The sequence below is a fragment of the Protobothrops mucrosquamatus genome, unplaced genomic scaffold, assembly GCF_001527695.2.
Source record: "Protobothrops mucrosquamatus isolate PMUCROS unplaced genomic scaffold, P.Mucros_1.0 scaffold48, whole genome shotgun sequence".
NCBI classification, from domain to species: Eukaryota; Metazoa; Chordata; class Lepidosauria; order Squamata; family Viperidae; genus Protobothrops; species Protobothrops mucrosquamatus.
This window is the reverse complement of record NW_015386430.1, coordinates 1,890,761-1,911,192: the sequence shown is the minus strand read 5'-3', so window position 1 is coordinate 1,911,192 and position 20,432 is coordinate 1,890,761. Positions and strand designations below refer to the sequence as shown.

At 41.2% G+C, this 20,432-nt stretch overlaps 1 protein-coding gene across 1 annotated transcript in view; it reads right to left on the bottom strand.

Annotated features, from left to right (window-relative positions):
- The window catches only part of LOC107283783 (protein PTHB1), a 124,838-nt gene that overhangs the window by 92,872 nt on the left and 11,534 nt on the right, over window positions 1-20,432 (bottom strand). Inside the window, exons 2-3 of the mRNA XM_015811732.1 lie at window positions 19,691-19,873; window positions 4,462-4,684 (exon numbers count right to left, since the gene is read on the bottom strand). Coding sequence (XP_015667218.1) covers window positions 4,462-4,684; window positions 19,691-19,873 — 406 coding nt within the window. The remainder of the gene's footprint in view (window positions 1-4,461; window positions 4,685-19,690; window positions 19,874-20,432) is intronic.

The window sequence follows — 20,432 nt, the reverse complement described above, 5'->3', positions numbered from 1 at the left end:
CCCGCCCGCTGCCCCCATCGCCTCCCCAGCCGAACAGGCGGGCATGGGGAGCAGGACGGGAGGCAGCAGCTCCCGGCCGCCGCCCCCATCGCCTCCCCAGCCGAACAGGCGGGCATGGGGAGCAGGACGGGAGGCAGCAGCTCCCGGCCGCCGCCCCATCGCCTCCCCAGCCGAACAGGCGGGCATGGGGAGCAGGACGGGAGGCAGCAGCTCCCGGCCGCCGTCCCCATCGCCTCCTCAGACGAACGGGCGGGCATGGGGAGCAGGACGGCAGGCAGCGCCTCCCGCCCGCCGCCCCCATTGCCTCCCCAGCCGAACGGGCGGGCATGGGGAGCAGGACGGGAGGCAGCAGCTCCCGGCCGCCGTCCCCATCGCCTCCTCAGACAAACAGGCGGGCATGGGGAGCAGGACGGGAGCCGCTGCCCTCGCTGCATCCTCAGCCGAACGGCCAGGGCGGGGGAGCAAGACGGGAGGTAGCGGCTCCGCCGGCGGCCACTGCAGCATCGTCGGGGTCCCTGCCCGGCCGCCGCCCCTGCTGCATCCTCAGCCACTTCGCCGCCGCAAGAGGAGGGCTCCAAGGCCGGGTGCACCATGGGCGGCCGCGCCGGCAACAAGGAGTGCTTCCGTGGGGACAAGGGGGGGTCCTGATCGCTGCCAGCCCTGCTGCCCTCGCAGCCCAAGGTCTCCTTCTCCTGCAGCACCGAGGGCGGTGGCGGCTCCCCGAAAGTGGCCGAGGAAGGCGCCACCGGTGGGGCCGAGGTGGGGCCGGGCGGCAGAGAGCCCTGCGGCAGCCAGGCAAGCTTCATGCCTGACTGCTGTCCGGCCCGGCCTGGGGAGACATGTGGCTTGCTCGGCTTCCCGGGGAGCGATGCCCCCGCCGGCCGCCAGCCCAGCCATGATTGCCGCCCGGCCCGGCCTGGGGAGACATGTGGCCTGCTCGGCTTCCCGGGAAGCGATGCCCCTGCCGGCCGCCGTCCCAGCAATTGCAAGGGCTTGCATGGTCCCCAAGGGCCGCTGACGCGCTCCCCGCCGCCGGCGACCAAGCAAGCCCTTGCAACTGCTCCAGACGAAGAAGCAAGCGGCTGGGAGACCGCGGCGGCGCCTACCTCCTGCGCCCGTCAGCTGGCATCAGCAGGCGCGGTGCGGTGGGAGGCGGCATTCGCTCCATAAGACGCACAGACATTTTCCCCCATCTTTTTTTGGGGGGAAAGTGCGTCTTATGGTGCGAAAAATACGGTATACTGTATACTTGCCAAGTGTAACTCTTTTTTTTTTTTTTTTTTTAAGGAGGACCAAATTGTTTTCCCCATCCTGTAAAGCCACATCACAATCCGCTTTGGAAATTTTCTCCTGTGGCTCCTGCCTTAGGTTTAATTAAGTTACTATATATTGTTTTTCTTTCATCACTAATATCTACTGAATATCCCACTTTATTTTACCATTTCAATCAGAAGAACAACAGAAATCTAGTTACTCTTTTAAAAAAACATAACAGCTACATACAAGAAAGACACAATATATTAGATAGCAATAAAATGAAAAAAGTAAAATAAATTAAGCCACTGTGATAAATGACTCTAACTTAATATTATTAATGCAAGAATGGGACATATAGGTACAGTCAGAAAGAAACCCATATTTCCATTAGTTTTTTTCCCTTTTCTGAGCATTTCATTCCATTCCTCCATCTCCCGTTCTGATTGGGAAGCAACTAATTTCAAGAATCCAGCAAGAAGAACTCTGCCTTGCAGAGTATAGAGTGAATAATCTTAGCTTAGACTATTCCTGTAAAGAGAAGAAAATATGATTCCCTGCTTCACTCTTTATGAAAAGGGACCAAGGGACAAGCCCAACAATTTCCAGTCCCCTGACCAATATTTTTTCTGTCTCCTCTAAAACATTAGATGGACTAGATTGCACCACAATCAAACTTTGTTTCCATTATCCCTTAAAATGGGATACTTGAGGCAGTGCAGTGGCTCAGCAGTTAAGATTCTGGGGCTTGTTGGCTGGAAAGCTGGCAGCCCAGGTTCGAGACCCAAGTGCCATGCTACTGGGTGAGCTCCTCTCCTCGCACTGGCTCCTGCCAACCTAGCAGTTCGGAAGCATGCAAATGTGAGAAGATAAATAAGTGCCACTTTGGTGGGGAGGTAACAGCGCTCCTTGATGTTATGCTGGCCACATGACCCAGAAATGTCTTCTGACCGTACTGGCTCAATGGCCTTGAAACAGAGATGAGCACTATCCCCTATAGTTGGCAACCACTAGCTGAATAAAATCCACAGGGACTCCTTTACCTTTTTTATCCCTTTATCTCTTTTTTATCCATCATTTAGCCAAAGTTAAATAGGTTGTGACTAAATGTATGCACATGCCTGTAAATGTTTCAGTTTACACACCAATTTATTTTTATATTTTTGTAAAAATAATATTCCTTCCTATGTAATATGAATATCACTTTAAACTACCATTTTTTCATTTCCTAAATCCTTCAATAGTGTGTAAAGTTAATCTGTGTTTGTCCTCACCAGTCTATCTTGAAATGCAGAGAACCTCACACAAGCCAACAGTGTTCCTTTCCAGCTGATCAACTCCAAACTAATCTAATAACAGAGATGATGGCAAATGAATATTGAGCAGACTTCAGGATAGCACAATGCTATACTAGAGTACCTTTATGTCTACATTTAAAATGCATGTATTTTAACATTAACACTTAAACAGTCAAAATTCTTAGGATAATTGTTGTAGAGGCATTATTTCTATCATAAACACTACATTTTTCTAACAACATATATTTGAATCACTGCATGAGATCTTAATAAGAAAAGAGATATAATGTGAAAGATACATTCTAAAACATGCAGTGGTCAATGATTTAAGAGATTTATAAGTCTACATCAGCAACTGGATTTGACATAGAGGCCAAATTAATTATTATGTAAATTTATTCACTGTCCATCTCAGTATCCAGCAACTCTGGGTGACTTACAGTGAAATAAAGATGACAATATAAAATATTAAAAATATAAATAGTAAGATTAAAATTAATGAAAAACAGCTGAGGAAAAAACAATGTACAACAGGGGTAGAGGTGGCATCTTCTTTAATCTATAGTAAATATTTTTTTATCTCCATCATACTCATTGTGAGAAGTGCCAATAAAAGCAATTCACAAATAAAGGCAAATATAAGTGTCTCTGAATAATGTTGCAGGATCCAATCTGGGTTGGTCCCCAGAATCAGAGGTTTAGTCTTCCGAGCTTTTAGACTCATGATGGAGCCCATTCTTCAGGGAATTTCTCTCTACCAGAATATGGAATCTTAGATGTATGTATGTTTGTGTGAATGTAGAGAGAAGTTCCCTGAGGATAGGCTCCAGCATGAGTTTGAAAGCTCAGAAGACTAAACCTCTGATTCCAGTGACAGTCCCAGATTGGATCTTGCGAAAAAGCAACTGTTAACTTCAGTTATAAAGAGTATCACCACTCCATCTATTTTTTTGTTCGCAAATAGTTTCAGCAACTACAGCAATAATTCCTATTCTTTCAACTTAGACACATTTGAATATTCTCTTTCAATACTACCATACATATAACAAATAGTACTAAACATAATACTGATTCAATATTTTAATTGGCTTGGCACAATTATTTCCACAGGACTACTTTTTTAATGTGTTTTGATAAAGAAAAATGAGATAAATTAAGACAAAACCTGTAACACACAATTAGTACTTGTGACAGAATAATAAACTGTTCAGAAACATAATATCAAAAAATTATGGGATCAACAAACCAGAACTTGACCATTTATCTTCAGAAGAGATAATCTGGACATCTTGCCTTTGTGCAACACTACCAAGTATGTATATAAAGATCTGAATCACCTCTTTCCCTTTGACTTATTAAATATATCCACACATTAAATATGAAAACTAACATTTCAGCATAGAAAAGAAGAATCTCATGCATGGATATCCCCATATTTACACCATTCAGGCAAAAGCAGTTTAAATGAATTTATTTCAGAAGTCATTAAAGTAGAATTGTATATCTGTGTGACTTTCAGCTGAACTTACTGGTTAGCTTGAAGGCAGCTTGAAATGATCATCTGGGGTACATTAACCTTTGTATTAGTCTATTTTTATTTTTGAAATATGGCAGTCACTGATCACATTTAGACAAATGTTAGTTCAAAGTGGTTTTATTCTCTAATCCACTTTTTATTGGTTAGAAAGAAAACATAATGGATCATGTTAAATGTTACAGAAATACATACCATTCTAAAAATATTTGGCATCAAAATTCCACTAGCATATTTATTCAGTGGTTATTTTGGAATTTCTGAAGGAAACCCTTTTTTTATAACCATTTTAGCAGGAAATTTAAACAATCTCACCAAAGCTACATTCCTTTTTTTCTGAACCGGGTGGACATAAATGTATATCAAACAACTTACCTGACAAAAGCATAGGTTGGTGAAAGTCTAGGTCTGTGTTTAGAGACATACGACCACCTTTTGCCAGTCTATCGAAGAGTAAAGTTATGTGCTTCTTCAATCTACTAGTATCCTTGGGGATACATAATTGATTAAAAAGTGTAAGAGCATGGTCTTTCGAACTCTTGGACAGACATGTTTTTAACAAATGAGAGATAGAAGCATCCACACTTTCTTCCCAACCCTGCAAAAGAATCAGAAAAATATTTATAAATTAGACATGATTTACATAATGAATTTGCTTTATTGTGTTGGGTAAAAGAACAAAATTAAAATTAGCAAAATAAAAAAGAGTAAGGAAAAGACTGACATGCACAGAACCCTTAAATATTCAAATTCAATCAACGTTAACCCAGGGGTGTCAAACTCAATTTCATTGAGGGCCACATCAGCATTGCCGGGTGGGTGTGGTCAGGGTGGGTGCAGCCTACTGGGTGAGTGTGGGTGGAGTGGGTGTGGCCTATTGGGTGGGCATGGCCATCTCTACATCGTTCGCATCAAGGGTGCCTGTGGGGGCCTGGGCAGGAGTGGGACAGATCTGAGGGTCTCTGGCAGAAGTGGGTGGGACCAGGGCAAGTGCCAAGGCATGGTCCATTGGAGGAGCCTCACCATTCCTCTCAGGCCATGAGGGGGGAGACTGGATGGTGGTGCGGGCTGCCCGGAGCCCTGAGCAGCAGAGGTCAAACGCCCAGCCTGGCCTCGAGCATCTGCGGCACCAAGCCCAGCCCCACTTCCCCAGGGGGGCGCCCAGCAGCACTTGCCTTCTTCTCAAGGCTGCTGCTGCTGTTCTTGCTCTCCTTAGCCAGGTTGCTCATGATGGGTACGAGGGCAAAATCAGAGGGAGGCCCATTCCCTCTCCATGGGAGGAGACCCGGCTTTGTATCCAAAGCTTCCTTAGCAATAGGATGGGAGACCCCCAGGATAGTCCAGGAGGAGGGTGTAAGGGGATGGTGAAAGGACAGCAGGGCAGGACTAAGGCAGGACTTCCCTCAGACCCTCCCTCTCCTTCTTTCCTTCCTAAGTACAGAGTGGTGGGAAAATATTTGAGATGAGGGAAGGAGAAAAACAGGCAAGAAACGCAGCTGGGGAGGTGTCACCCTTCGTTAGGAATGAAGAAATGCACCATCGCCTGGAAGTGGCCAGCAAATGGCCCTCATCTACTTCACATATGCGGCTTAGTGGGCTCACAGCGCTGAGAGGTTGAGCCGGGTGGTGCGATGCTCGCCAGCTTTGAACCTTGCTACCTGCTGAAACTGGGCAGGCTGGGGGCTAGGCAGCATTGTAGTTCTCATCAGTTTCGCGCCACCCGGCTCAGCTCTTGGTGCTGTGAGGAGAGCGCCCCGCTGCCTGCCGAAACCAGGCAGGCTGGGGGCTGGGCATCGTCGTGCTTTTTGGGGATTTGTGCTGCCCAGTTCAGCTCTCACCGCTGTGAGGAGAGAGCCCTGCTGCCTGCCGAAACCCCTCCCCCGGAGCCCATCAAGCCAGATATGTGAAGTAGGCAATGGCCATTTGTTGGCCACTTCCAGGCGATGGTGCATTTCTTCATTCCTCACAAAGGGTGACACCTCCCCAGCATGCACCCAGGGGGCGTGGCCGACACGGCAGGGGCTGGTTCCTCGCTGTTTCCAGATGGCCTTGTGGAGCTAAGACTGAATGCATTTCAGCATAGATGGCCACCATGAAATTGTACATTGGCTCCCGGCTGGCCTGGGCCAGGGCCAAGGCAGCGGGGGCCGTTTCCTCACTGTTTCCAGGATGGCTTCACGGGCCACATGAAACCACTTCGCGGGCGGCATCCGGCCCCTGGGCCTTGTGTTTGACATGTCTGCGTTAACCCATTTAAAATTCCTTGTGTGTCTAATCATACTTGGCTAAATAAAGTATTTAATTCAATTCAGTTTAATAATACTGGTTTTGTTGTTTTTCTTGGTAAACTAGTTTTTCCATTCTTTTTGTGGGATTTGTTTTGACATAAATAAGAATGTGTTTGATTCACACATTAACAGATAACTCTATCACATTAGCAAATGTTAAGATATATTTTACCTGGCTAATTTTTTCTCCTATCTTCAAAATGAAATTGTGTTAACCATCTAACTATTAGAGCACGAGTGCTTTGCTTCCTGAAATATGAGGCATAACTCTTCCTACAATGTATCCATCCTAAAAGCATTAAAATCTAAATATATAACTCTGATTCATGTTTCCTTCACATTACTTTGTTTGGAGTTTGCTTTTAGCTCTGTGGAGAATTTACCATGTCAGGTACTGGCTAAAAGTAATTTTCATAGATGGTTTAGTAGATTTATTTTCTTTGTGGAAAAAAATTGAAGCCAATGCTCCAACATTGATTGATTCATTTCAATCCTTGATCATTCTTGCTACCCCAAACCCCTTATAGAGCTCAGAGTGCTTTATTTGCACCTACAGAAGAGACTTAAGTCCTTCAACCTTTAAAACAGAAATTTGTTCTGTAGACTATTCTCTAAACCAAATATATTTTAGAAATTATTTCTGTTCCTTGTAGGAAAACGTATCTTTGCTAGTCCAGCAAAGTTGGACATTTTACTTTCAAAAATATTGGAAGGAAATTAGAGCAATAGTCCTATTCAAAGTATTTATGTTCATGTTTGTATGATGCTACAGTCACTTGTGTGTTGTACTTTTTATATTAGCAGTCAATTCAATCTAATATTTCCATTCCTCTTAACAAGTGGTCAGACTCACCTGCAAAGGAGGTTGTTTATTATTTTATTAGGAAAATCAGTCTATTGATAGATAACTAAATTCTGATTCATTGCAATTGCTATCAAGAAGTGTTTGATTTAGTGGTCTTTTTATGAGTCTCCTTATATTGTTTTCCCTCCTGTATTATTTGACTCTGATACTATGTTATAATTGAATTCCCTTTTGGGAGGGAGATTTTGAGAGAAAATTCTCAACTATTAAGAAAAAAATAGTTAACATAGCTGTCACAGCTGTCACTGTGATTTGTACTAAAACGGTATTTTGACAGCCAAATCATAGTCATCAATAGCTAATATATAGAGATTATATAGCTAATATATAGAGATTAGTAAGCAGATGTCTTACTATTACAAGATAGCTTTAAAGGTTAAAAAGTAATGTACATGAGGAAGATTGAAAGTGTTTTTTAAAAAAACTCTGTGCTAACTTTATTATGAAAATGTGTTGTCTACTTTAGAAGCTTTATACCCACACAATTTTTCTATAAAGCTTATAAAAGAATTTGTTACAAATATTTTAAAAAGTAATCACCTATATGCATATGTACAAAACATATAAATGTATTATTATAATTTATTAATATATTTTGATATTGAGAGAACAATTTAAGAAATATGGACAAAATCTATATATATTTTTCATTTGTGAAACTATATTAGATAAAAACTTTTCTCTGACTTATATCTGTAGTTTATATGTACAAAATCAATTACCAATAGATAAACTAGTTCTATAATAGTGAAAAAAAGATACATGAAAACTACATGAGTTTCAAGAGTTTAAGAGATTTACTTTTTGGATTTCAGCATTTTCTTTTTCCTCTGAATATACTGCCAATCCATGAATACTACAGGAGATAGTTCAGAAAGGGAGAATTGCTCTTATTCAGGCCATGGAAAGAACTTGATCTATCATCACCCCTTCTAAGCAGCTGCATCAGAGAATGCTGAGATATATTTTTATTATTTACCATTTTAAAAGGTGGGAAAGCATTATATAACTGGTTTACTCATTTCACTATTTGATTAGAAGTATACATTTCACTATTTTACTAGAAATATAACATTTAGAATAAATACTGCCTAAGTGGGGGAAACTACGTGAATTCTTTATTACCAGTATTTATTAAAAAATATAAATGCTTTTTTTCAGAGAGTGGGGGGAAGACATGCACAAATCCATAGACATAGTACTTTCCATTTCTGATACTCTATTTTTTAACATGCAGACTTTGTTCTTCAAGTTTAGAACGAAAATGGGAATCAAAGAGCACAAAAATATCTCAGATACTGGCTGGCTTATTTTGGCATGTGCTTTCATAATCAGAAGTTACTTAAGTAGACATATAAAGTTGACTGAAAATTCGGTTTATAAGCATCTTAAAATATGTACATTGAAAGATAAACCATATTATAGCAAAAAAATTAACAATGTATTATTATATTCATTATATTCAATATATTTGTATTTCTATACTCACTTCTTGGGAAGTAATTTCTATGAAACTCACTAAAAACTTTCTGGATGGGTTAAACAGTTAAAAGTACAATACAAACCAATGTATAAATTGTAAACACTGTCCCCAAAGACCCCCTCCAAGATAGAAGCCTCTAGCAAACAATTGGGATTAAAAGCTCTAAAATAGCTCTGAAACAGGTCTATTGAAGTTTTATATAAGATAAAAATTTAAGTAGACATACTAGAACTATAAGTTAAATATATATATATCTTTGAGGTCTGCATAACATGTGAAAGACAGATCACTACAAAACAGATTTTCAATAATAATTGATTAAATCTAAACAATAATTATGGATAATAAAATATTTTACTATAATTTTTACTATATTATAAATTATCATTTAAATAATGCTAATTTCCTCTGACAGAAAATTAGGATTTTCCTTTAAATGGAAAAATATTTTCTTTCTTACATTTTTTTTTGTTCTGGACAAAGATGTACACAGTTCAAATACTGAGATGTCATGTCTCAAAAAGTACAAATTCTAACAACTCAGTGCAATGCAACAATTATAAAAGTCAATTGCAGGATAAAAAATTGTTGTTAAGATGTATTATTATTATTTATTTAGACAATAAAATACATGTAATACAAAAATAAAACTATAGTTCTATTTTAATAGGATAAATTTTCTAAAGAATATTATTCTGTTTGAGGACTATTATGTCACAGATATCTGCTTTAAAGATTAACCATAAAAATCTTTGTTTATTTTTAAATTTTAAAATGAAGTTTTCTTATTAAATGAACTTCAGATAATAAGATATCTGATTAATTCAAACTGTTCAATGTAAGAGACAAAAGTATCTATTACTGAAAAATTTCCACACTAACTTGCTATAATGAACAGATACTTGAGTTTTTATCTGTTTTGCAAGCAATCTACCTCTCCAATACATTGCAATATTTTGCCTGAATGAATAAATAAATAGGTTGGAAATGGAATGCATTTAAAGACTTTTTCCCTGTTGAACTTCAATATACCTTCAACCCTCTCTCAAAAGATAAAATAAATACATAATCATCCATTAGTTTAATAATACTGACAAATTATTAATATTTTAAGTAAAAATATATTTGCTATTTGATTATGTTCAAGATTTTCTTGTTTATCCATTTAAAGATAAAAAACAGGAACAATATTCATGTTCCTTTTTTATATAAATAAATGAAGCCTGTGTAAATAAAGATAGTTCTTGTTTTACAACCAAAGTATAACTACTGACAGATATCACTTCAGGATTATTTTAAAGTCAGCTATTTGAAACTTTTTTTATTCATTAATAAAAATGAGACTTTAAAGGACTATCTAAAAAAATATTTCCCATCAAGGAACCCCAAGGTTTTCATGGAGAACATAAACACAATTTACAAACCTTAATTTGAAAATAATAATGGAATATAAATAACTCCCTAGTCACACTCTAGAAACTATATTCTCTTTAAATTACATTCATATTTGTGTGGCACAATATGAAATTATTGCAGAATCCTGGGGAGAAATCTTTTTTCTCCAAAAATGGCAATTTATTGCATATTATGTATATCTGATGGTTTGGAATTGGATATTCTATAATATAAATATGTATGCACACATATATGTATAATGTATACGGCATTGAACAGTCTGCTCCAAACTAAATGAATGTAAACATTTTTAAAGTATGCTTTCAACTTTTCTGAATCATTCCATTCATTTGGAAAATCTTGGCCTCTTTCTAATACAATTCTCTTGGGTCTGTAGTGAACAAAAGAAGTATCAAATAATTTAAGGTTCTTTACTGCTGCATATACTTAAAGCAAAAAACCTAAGAAATAATGTAGCTTCCAGATACGTGTTTCAGTAACACAGATCAAGGAAAAATATTCTTTGACTATAGTTTATGTGAGTATATGTATATATGAATGTGTAGATATACATAGGTATGTGCACACACACATACACACACAAAGCTTTGCATGCAGCCATAAATAGCTTTTGTTATTTACTCAAATTCTGTTCTGAAACCAAATAATGGCATACAAATACATTAATTATTAAGGACATCATGTAACCTTTTAAATTTTGGTTGGAATAGTTGCACAAAATTAATATTACAGATAGGCCTTGGATTATGATAGCAACTGGGGTTAGGACCGGTGTCACTGTCATAAATGTGATCATAAAGTGCAATATCACATGACTGCATCACTTAGAGGCAATTCTGGCAGTCCCAGTTACGTTGTAACCCAAGATGCACAGGTTGCTAAATGGGAAGAGGGAGTTCTATGTAAGGTGGTGCTGCAGGAGTGCCATAGAGAATTGGAGCTGCCCAATGCAGACAACACATGAACACAGGAACACTGTGGGTGGATGGCAAGGGCAGGAAGGCTATAGGATGGATTGTATAGCATGAGTGCAGGAAGGTCAGTGGGTGAATGATGCAGGCAGGTAAGACCTCAAGTTATTCTGGGGGTGCGAGACAATGTTCCAAGGGGTGTGAAAACTTGGGTTTTCAAAATTATAGTGAATATGCATAATTTGTTGCCATTATTTTGAACTTTTGTAAGGGGTATAAGAATATATCAGAGGTGTTTTAGGGGTGTGGAGTATAGAAAAGGTTGGGAACTACTGGTCTAAGACTTTTAGGCTCCTACCATTGGCCATGCCCACTTCACCTCCAACCACTTGCCTCAGCCCAATCACAGCCAGTTTTCCTCCTCTGCTGGCTCTCCCCTGGCCATTCTCCCTGGGCAATGGGTCCCTGGCTTTCTACTCCTCACCCCAGCCCATTCACCCAGACACTGTTTGTCCTGGGTGTTTCGTTCCATAGGACAAGAAGCCACCAGCCAATCAGGTGGCAAACAGCAACAATGCTGCTGGGAATGCAGAGTGATGGTGCTGTGGGAGGGCTGTGATTGGTGACAAGTTACGGGAGAGAGCAAGATTGGGGATGGCAGGCAAACACTGCTTGTGTGCTGCTGCTGGGGGTGTCAGGGGTGGCATCAAGGCTTGGTTGGTAAGTACTGCTGCTGGGGGTGCCGGGTTGCAGCAAGCCATCAGCAGTAAGTGCGGCTGCTGGGGATACCAGGGGGGCAGCAGGCCATCAGTCCTTGTACGTGGCTGCTAGGGGTGCCTGGGAGGTTGAACAGTAGTGACGTGCAGTGGGGAGGCAGCTGAACTGCCCGTTTGACATCAGGCCAGTAGTATTGTATATGGGTGGGGGTGGCAGCCGAACTGGTTGTTCAGTTTTAGGCTGGAGTCCAGGCGCAGAGGAAATGGTATTGGGGAAAAGGTCAAAATGGGAAGCCCCTGCCCATTGCTGCCTGCCCTTTGCCTGTGGCAGCTTTCTATTTTCACCCCCCTCACCCATTGCCTCTGCAATGGGACTCTGGCCTGATGCCTAATGAGCACTTCGGCACTACCTTTCTTTACAGGTAGTACTCACTTATTGACCCCCGTTTTTCTTAATTGTGAGATTGCCCCCTCTGCATCCGATACTGCCAGCCTGATGCCAAACAGGCAGTTCAGCTGCTCCCCCTACTATGCGTCACTGCCGTTTGACCCCCCCAGGAAGTGCCAGCAGCAGCGCTTACCACCGATGCCCTGCCACCCCCAAGCACCCCAAGCAGCCGTGCTTACCACTGATACCTGCTGTCCTCCCAGGAGACCTCAGTGCAGCGCGCAAGCAGCATTTGCCTGCCACCCTCCCCAGGCACTCCCAGCAGCCATGCTTACCACTGATATTCTGCTGCTCCCCTAGGCACCCCAACAGCCACACTTACCACTAATAGCCTGCTCTCCCCTGGCACTCCCAGCAGCAGGGCAAACAGCGTTTGCCTGCCACCCCCCCAGATCTTGCTCTCTTCCGTAACCTGTCACCAATTGCAGCCCCCTCACAGCCCCCTCGCTCTCCCTTCCTAGCACCATCATTGCTGCCTGCCACATGTTTGGCTGGTGACGTCTTGTCTTGTGGAGAGAAACACCCAGGACAAATGGTATCTGGGCAAATAGGCTGGGCCGAAGGGCCAGGGACAGAGGGCCAAGGGGCCCATTGCCCAGGAAGAATGGCTGAGGGAGAGTCAGCAGAGGAGGAAAGCTTGCTGTGAATGTGCTAAGGTGGGTGACTGGAGGTGAAGTGGGCATGGCCAATGGTGAGAGCCTAAAGGTCCCATTCCACTCTGGAGAGACTTACCAAAGTGATTTGCAATCTTCCCTGTCTGTAACCACATGACCATTGGATGCTGCAAACACTATAAGTATGAGCCGATTGCCAACTGCCCAAATGTGATCATATTGCTGTGGGTCTGTCAGTCATAAGTACCATTAATTCAGTGCGGTTGTAACTTTGAACACTTATCAAACCAATAGGTGCTAAGCAAGGACTAGTAGTAATGCACTAAATGTAGTAGAAAGAACAAGGAAACATGTTTATGTTTGGGAAACATTATCTGGGATAAAAAGTGTTCAACAATATTTGTCAGATGTAGTTTTCTACCCTTTTGTGAGCAGTCATATACTCAATTCTAAATAGGTTTCACTGAACACAATAAAACTTTCTTTTGATATGAATGTAATCTGAATTATATATGAAAAATTGGACATTACTTGATGAAGCATTCTGGATTTATCAAGCATGGGTTATAGAAAAAAGGCTACTATTTAATTGAAAGAAAGTGATAACCCAGATATGCGAAGTTGGTTTGATGTGTGTTTAATCTCTGATTTTCAACTAAGTCGCTTTCAATATAGTGCAGACATGTCAAACACAAGGGCCCATAGGCCGGATACGGCCCGCCAAGGGCTCAAATTTGACCCCTGGAGCTGTTCACAGAAATGGCAAGGAAACGGCCCCTGCTGCCCAGCCCTGGCCCATCCCAACCCAGCTGGGCGATTTCCCGGCACATGCACAGGAAATGGTGAGCGCTTGGAGACTGGTGGTGCGCAGGAGCAGCTGCAGCTCATTTGCCTCACCCCACCCTACCCCTCCCAGCCTCGCCCGTCAGGCTTTCACTGGGATCACCCCACCCCCGAGTGGGAGAGCCGTGGGAGGCAGCATCCTTCCTGAGCATGGAAGAAACAGAATGGGAGCTTTAGGATTCTGCCTGCCAGCATGCAATAGGAGTTTGCAGGGGCTGTCAGGGGGACATGACAGGTGAACAGCAGCAATTTTCGGTTTCTGGCATGGGGGGGTCAAAAGCAAAACTGCCCTTTTGGCAGGCGTAGAGTCAACCCTGGCGTGGAGGCAACAGAGGGGAGGGTGGACTGAAACATGCTCCACACATATTTTTTTTTAAGCTGCCAGAGGCTCCGGACAGAAGTTTCCCATTTTGACCCCTTCCCCTATCGTTTCCTCTTGCTCCATGGCTCTTAGCTCACCTCTCCCAGAACCTGCACACGTGTTTGTGTGAGTGTGAGTGTGTGTGCGTGCGCATGTGTGGGGGTTTCACCTCCTGCAGCCCCACACTGTGACATTGGGAGGAAAAGAACGGGAAAGGAATGCTTCTTGCAGCCTGCCACGGGGCTGGGGGTGGGAGCTGAGTGGGGCAGGGTATGATGCAATCGGCAGCACATTGAGAAAAAGAAACAAGTACTCAAAAAAACCCAACTTTCATTAGTTTGCAGCCTGCCATCGCAGAGAGCGTGCAGGGCTGCAAGGAGTGAACACACAGACACACAGGAAGGAAGGAAGGAAGGAAGGAAGGAAGGAAGGAAGGAAGGAAGGAAGGAAGGAAGGAAGGAAGGAAGGAAGGAAGGAAGGAAGGAGTCAGGGAGGGAGAGAAGGAGGGAAAGGTATTTTGGTTGGAAATGTCCTAGTTCAAAGGAGAAAGCTATTTTGTGTTCTGCTTTGTGACAGACAGAACTTTGTTGCAATCCAAGATGACACTGGTATTCTTGAATTGTGAGCTCTTAGGAAAGTATCCCCTCCTTATATGTTGCAAACAGCCATTTCCAGTGGGGAAAGCAGGACAAAGCAGAGTGGGGAAAATATTTTCCTTTGGTATATTTCCAGTCTGAATTAGACCAAGGCAGGCTCCTTACAGGAGAGCCCTTTTAAGGATTATGTATTAATAGAAAAACAACTAACCTACCTCTGCTCATAAAAGATAAAACTTTTGCACATAAAAAACAGAGGAGCTCTTATTAAATATCACAGCCACCATTTTGACAGTTTTGCTGTACTGTTGTCTGCGGACACCCCCTAATTAAAGCAACTACGGGATAAACTGAGCCTGGTTTGTTCTCTATCTTTTAAGTGGCCACAAACTACAAGCAAAAGTGGCATTTGATCACAAGGCAAGAAGGCATGGAGAAATGTTTCCCCTTTTGCATTTGAGCATCCAAGAAGGGACAGGAAAGGAGAAAGGAAAGAGGAAAAACAAAGAAAAAAGAAGGAAAGAGGGAAAGAGAATAAGAAAGGAAAAAGAAGGAAAGAGGGGGAAGGAAGAAGGAAGAAAGGAGAATAAAGAGGGAAGGAAAAAGAAGAAAAGGGAAAAAGGAAGGGAGGGAGGGGATTGCAATGAGAGAGAGGGAGGGTCTGAGGGAAGTGCTGTCTTAGCATTTGGCCACCAGCAGCCCTGCTGCCCTTTTGCCATCCCCTTGTCTCCTCATCTTGATCTCTCCTGGTAGTCTCCCATCCTATTGCTGAGGATACTTTAGTTACAAAGCCAGGTTTCCTCATATGGAGAGAGAGTAGGCCTCCCTCTGACCCACATACTTTGCCCTCCCACACACATCATGGCCAAGGAGAGCAAGAACAGCAGCAGCAGCTTCAAGGAGGAGATAAGTGCAGCAGGGCGCCCTCTTAGGATAGCAGGCTGGGTTGGGCTGTGGGGTCCCAGTGCCCTGGGAGCTCAAGGACCAGGCTGGATCCCCCCAGCCCCACCCAGACCACACAGGTGCCCCCCAACACAAGCGATGTTGAATTGGCCATGCCCACCCTGACCACACCCACCCTGACCACGCCCCCCACCCCCCACCCCGAGGTCAACCACAACCCTGAGTGAAATTGAGTTTGACACCCCTGATATAGTGTAAAAACTATTATTATTCCATGTACTTTATAATTATTTGATCTAGTCCATATGGTCAAGGATTATTTCTTTATTTAAAATCTGAGGTATTTTCCACAAATATTCTTTTTGTCCTCTTTTTTGGTATACATTTTTGTTTGTAATGAATATAGATTCACTCAGCATGCATCCATTTTTGATCCTTCTTTCATTTTTTTATATTCACATGTTAAAACATTATTCCCATTGCATTTAATTTAACTGTTATTAACTATTACTGTTTCTTTGGACATTCATCCTTCACAACATTACCCATTCCTACCATTACTGTAAATCTTAAAATTATTCCAATTATTATTTCATTTCAATGAACTTTTTAATAAGGTACACAAATTCATATTTTGTTCTAGCTTTTCATCACAACATCTACATTGCAATTCAATCCATGTTGCTTGTGAAACACAACTATATTGGTTCTTCATATGTTATTAATATTAATATTCAGAGCTTCACATATACCCTTAATCAGCATACCTTTGTCTTCACCACAAGTTTTCCTTACACATGTTTGTCTTATGTACTTCTCAAAGTTGAACCATTCAATTATCACTGAATTATTTCCATCATATACTGCTGTGATTGTATTCAGCAACTAATCTTCACTCCATATTCATAGAAAACATTCCTTAATTGGATGTTAACAATATAAAATGTTTTCTCTAAATAAAAATGTACAAAAACTTTCTTTCTCATATCTGTGCATTTTTCACTCTGCTCTTCCTAAATTTTGTTCATTCTCATATTTCATATTTTTTCAATCACATTTCTGCCAAACTCCTTTTTAGGAACTCTTAGTAAAACTAATCCTTTGTACTTATGGAAATCATTCTTTTTAACTTTCCCTTTCCAATAGGAGAATAATATTCTTCCAACTTTCAGATTCAGAGAAAATCTTTATATGTTTTAAAAAGTCATAAAGCCGTTCCTTAAACAAGATGCAAATTTGGGAATTCCTGGGTATTTTTGAGGAAGAGAAACAAGAGACTTAAAACTAGGGGACTGGAGGCTAAAACATATGAAGAACGGTTGCTGGAATTGGGTATGTCTAGTTTAATGAAAAGAAGGACTAGGGGTGACATGAGAGCAGTGTTCCAATATTTGAGGTGCTGCCACAAAGAAGAGGGAGTCAACCTATTTTCCAAAGCACCTGAAGGCAAGACAAGAAACAATGGATTGAAACTAATCAAGGAGAGATCTAATCTAGAACTAAGGAGAAATTTCCTAACAGTGAGAACAGTTAATCAGTGAAACCAGTTGCCTTTTAGAAGTTGTGGGTGCCCCATCACTGGACGCTTTTAAGAAGAGATTGGACAGCTACTTGTCTGAAATCATATAGGGTTTCCTGCTTGAGCAGAAGGTTGGACTAGAAGACCTCCAAGGTCCCTTCCAACTGTTGTTCTGTTAAACCACAATCACTGTTTAAAAAATTTCCCAATTACTAATATCTGCAATCTTACATTTTTCCATATATGTTTTTTCAATTTTCTTTTTCTTGGGTTCAAAGATTTATGTACTGTACAGCATTTGTTTCAAGTCTACTGTTCCACATATCTCTCTCATTTGCATTCTCAATGACCAACCCAGCCACTCCATATCACTCACTTTCTTGGTGATAACCCTAGTCTTTGGAACAGCCTCCCATTTGAGATCTGAGGGAGCTTTCCAAAAGCCATGAAGAGCTGGTTCTCGTCCCAAGCATTGGACTAGGATGGGAGTTGAGTTGTAGATATTGGTCTGGTGGAAGGTACTTTCATTTTTAACTACATTTTAATGATACTTTGAGCGATCCGGAATTATTATATAAGGTAGGTGCCTTATATCAGGGCTTTTCAACCAGTGGTACGGGTACCACCTGTGGTACATTGGCACCTGGCAGGTGGTACGCGACCATCCTAGAAAAGTGATAGCGGGGGAGGGGAATGAGCAGAACTGGTGGCAGCACCGCACAAGCCTGAGTGAGAGATGGCTGGAGCTGCAGGGCTGTCAGGGCTCAGCGGAAGCGCCAGGATCAGCGCCAGGATCCAGCTGGAGCTCGGCGCTGATCCTGGTGCTTCTGCTGAGCCCTGAAGAAGCACCAATCAGCTGAAAAGCAGCACTGATTCTGACGCTTCTGCTGAGCCCAGAAGAAGCGCTGATCGGCTGGAATGTTGCAGCATCTCCAGGGTCTTGTGATTTATATTCAGATGCTTGGCAACTAATTCGTATTTATGACGGTCACAGTGTCCCAGGGTCATGTGAAGTGACCAAAACCTGCTGCAACCACCCAGCAGACAGGGGGAATAAAAACCAAACACCCCCCACCCCTGCTGCCAATCCTCAACAGAAATGCTAGGCAACTGGTGGTACTCGGATGTTGCCATATCCTAAAAGTGGTACAATGGGTGAAAAGGTTGAAAAGCCCTGCCTTATATAAGTCTTGTAAATAAACTCCCACACAAATTTCTAAAATGTTCCTTTAATAAATGTATCTTTTGAATTGAAGGAATGAAAATGATCTCCAAGCACTAAATTTTATTTGACAAGCTACTGGTAATCATCGTACTAAACGACACTAAACTACAACTGAGAATGGCAACTTGTTTGTATGCGATATGCTTGCTAAGTAGAAAAATCACATGACTTCAACTGTACTTATTATTTTACTTCAGTTTTTTTTTCTCCCACTCCCCAGTCCTTGGCATGCTCATTCTAACAATGGGAAAATTAGTAAGAAGAGAATTAATGTTTGTATTTATTTTCATTGGAGGAAAAAAGAGAGTATACAACTGGAAATACTCATTGAAAGAAAAATACTATTGCAAGCTGTTTGCCTACTGCACTCACAGTTCTAGGTCACAAGCAACTCAGGAAGCAAACAAAAGTTGAAGTGTGAAAATGATTAAAGTCTTGTCAGCTCCAGGCAGCAGTTGCAAACTACTAATTAAGGTCAAAGAGCTGAGCTTGTTAACTTGCAATTAGTGCCTTTTGGGGAAGCGCTGAACTGTGGAGAAAAGCAGGTGAGGAAAAGATTGCATGTTTTCAGCAATCTCTTTGCTGGGGAGGAGTGGGAACAGTGAGACACAGGACAACAAATGCTCTGACTAAAATGGCAAAGATGTTAGAGACACAGATGCCGTAAAGGTTGTAAATGCATACTTTGGTCACAAAGGTATTTTTTCAGCATGGCTGTGATTTTAAGTAAGGTCTATCTATATAGCAAAAGTCAATGACCATGAAAGAAATGGCAGCTGAGGTGATAAAAAAACTGCTGACATGAGGCAAAAAAAAAAAAAAAGCTTGGACAGAGAATTGGTTGGAAGACCCCAATTAATGTACAGAACTATTATCTGTAGAGTGTTTCTGTCTTTCCTAATTTGGCTGCTGCACGGAGCCAGTTTTGTAGTGATGTGAGTGAAAGTGGGTAAGCTATTAATAATCCTTTTATAGATTAACAAAAACTCTATAGTCCTGAAAGTAGGATGAAGATACTATATATTAAAAAGTCTTGTCTACATGTCTCTGTAGTTCTTTCTTTAAGCTTCTTCATCTATGTGACTCTGGCTTTTCAAAATAGACATGTTCCCTGAAATCAAGAGGTTTTTCCCATTAAGCATAAACACTGCAAAGGAATGGAAGCTTTACATATCAATGAAAGTGAACACAAAGGAAGAAACAGTATGTTCTGAATTTGTTTTTGTTGCTCTTTAATAATGCACTCCAAATGTGTTGGCTGAAGCAGCTCACTGCCCTTCAGTAACAAAAAAGCCACTCTGAGTTAAGTAGAACATTAAGTCAAATTTCCATGCAGGAAAGAACATTGAATTAAAAACCATTCCTTTTGAATGTAATGCTTTTTGTGGTTTAAAAATAAACTTAGTACTCTCTTACCAATTCTTGAGTATTCTGTGTTAATGGCAGAAATGTAGCTTCCAGGATAGCAACTTGGTCAACACTCAGTTTTTGCCATAGACTAATCAGCAGAATTACCAGCTGGGTGGCACTTTTTAATTTTGTGAATGCCTGGAACATAATGGCTTGGTTTTCTTCAGCTGCATCTGCTAGAGCTATTACCTACAAAAATTATAAACATCTGTTAGATAGCATTCCTGAACACTGAACACTAACATTGCATTTGGCTAACACTTAGTTTTCTTTAGTTCATTTTTAAAAACATAAACCTTTTTGTGTTTGTCATCTTATTAAAATCTACATGGCAGTCAATTAACATGTCATTGCAATCAACAGAATAGAATCTGTAGAATTTCTATATATGCTATATTATTCAAACTGATTCTCAGTACACAATATAATAGAATAGCCCTTAATAAAGTTGTTATTGTGCCAATTTTTAAAAAAACAAATATCCTCACAAACATGTATTAGTTTATGCAAACCAGCACATTATTTGGCATGATTAATATACATATGTTTATGGTACAACTACTGGCACACAACTAGTGGAAATTGAAGGTATACTGAATCACAATGCTATATTTTTAAAAAATAAATTTACATAATACTTTGTCCTAATTTAATATTTAAATATCAGTAAAAAACATAATTAGAAATATCTTAAATAAATGAATTAAAAATCAAAGATCCTTTTTATAAACACATTATTATTTATATT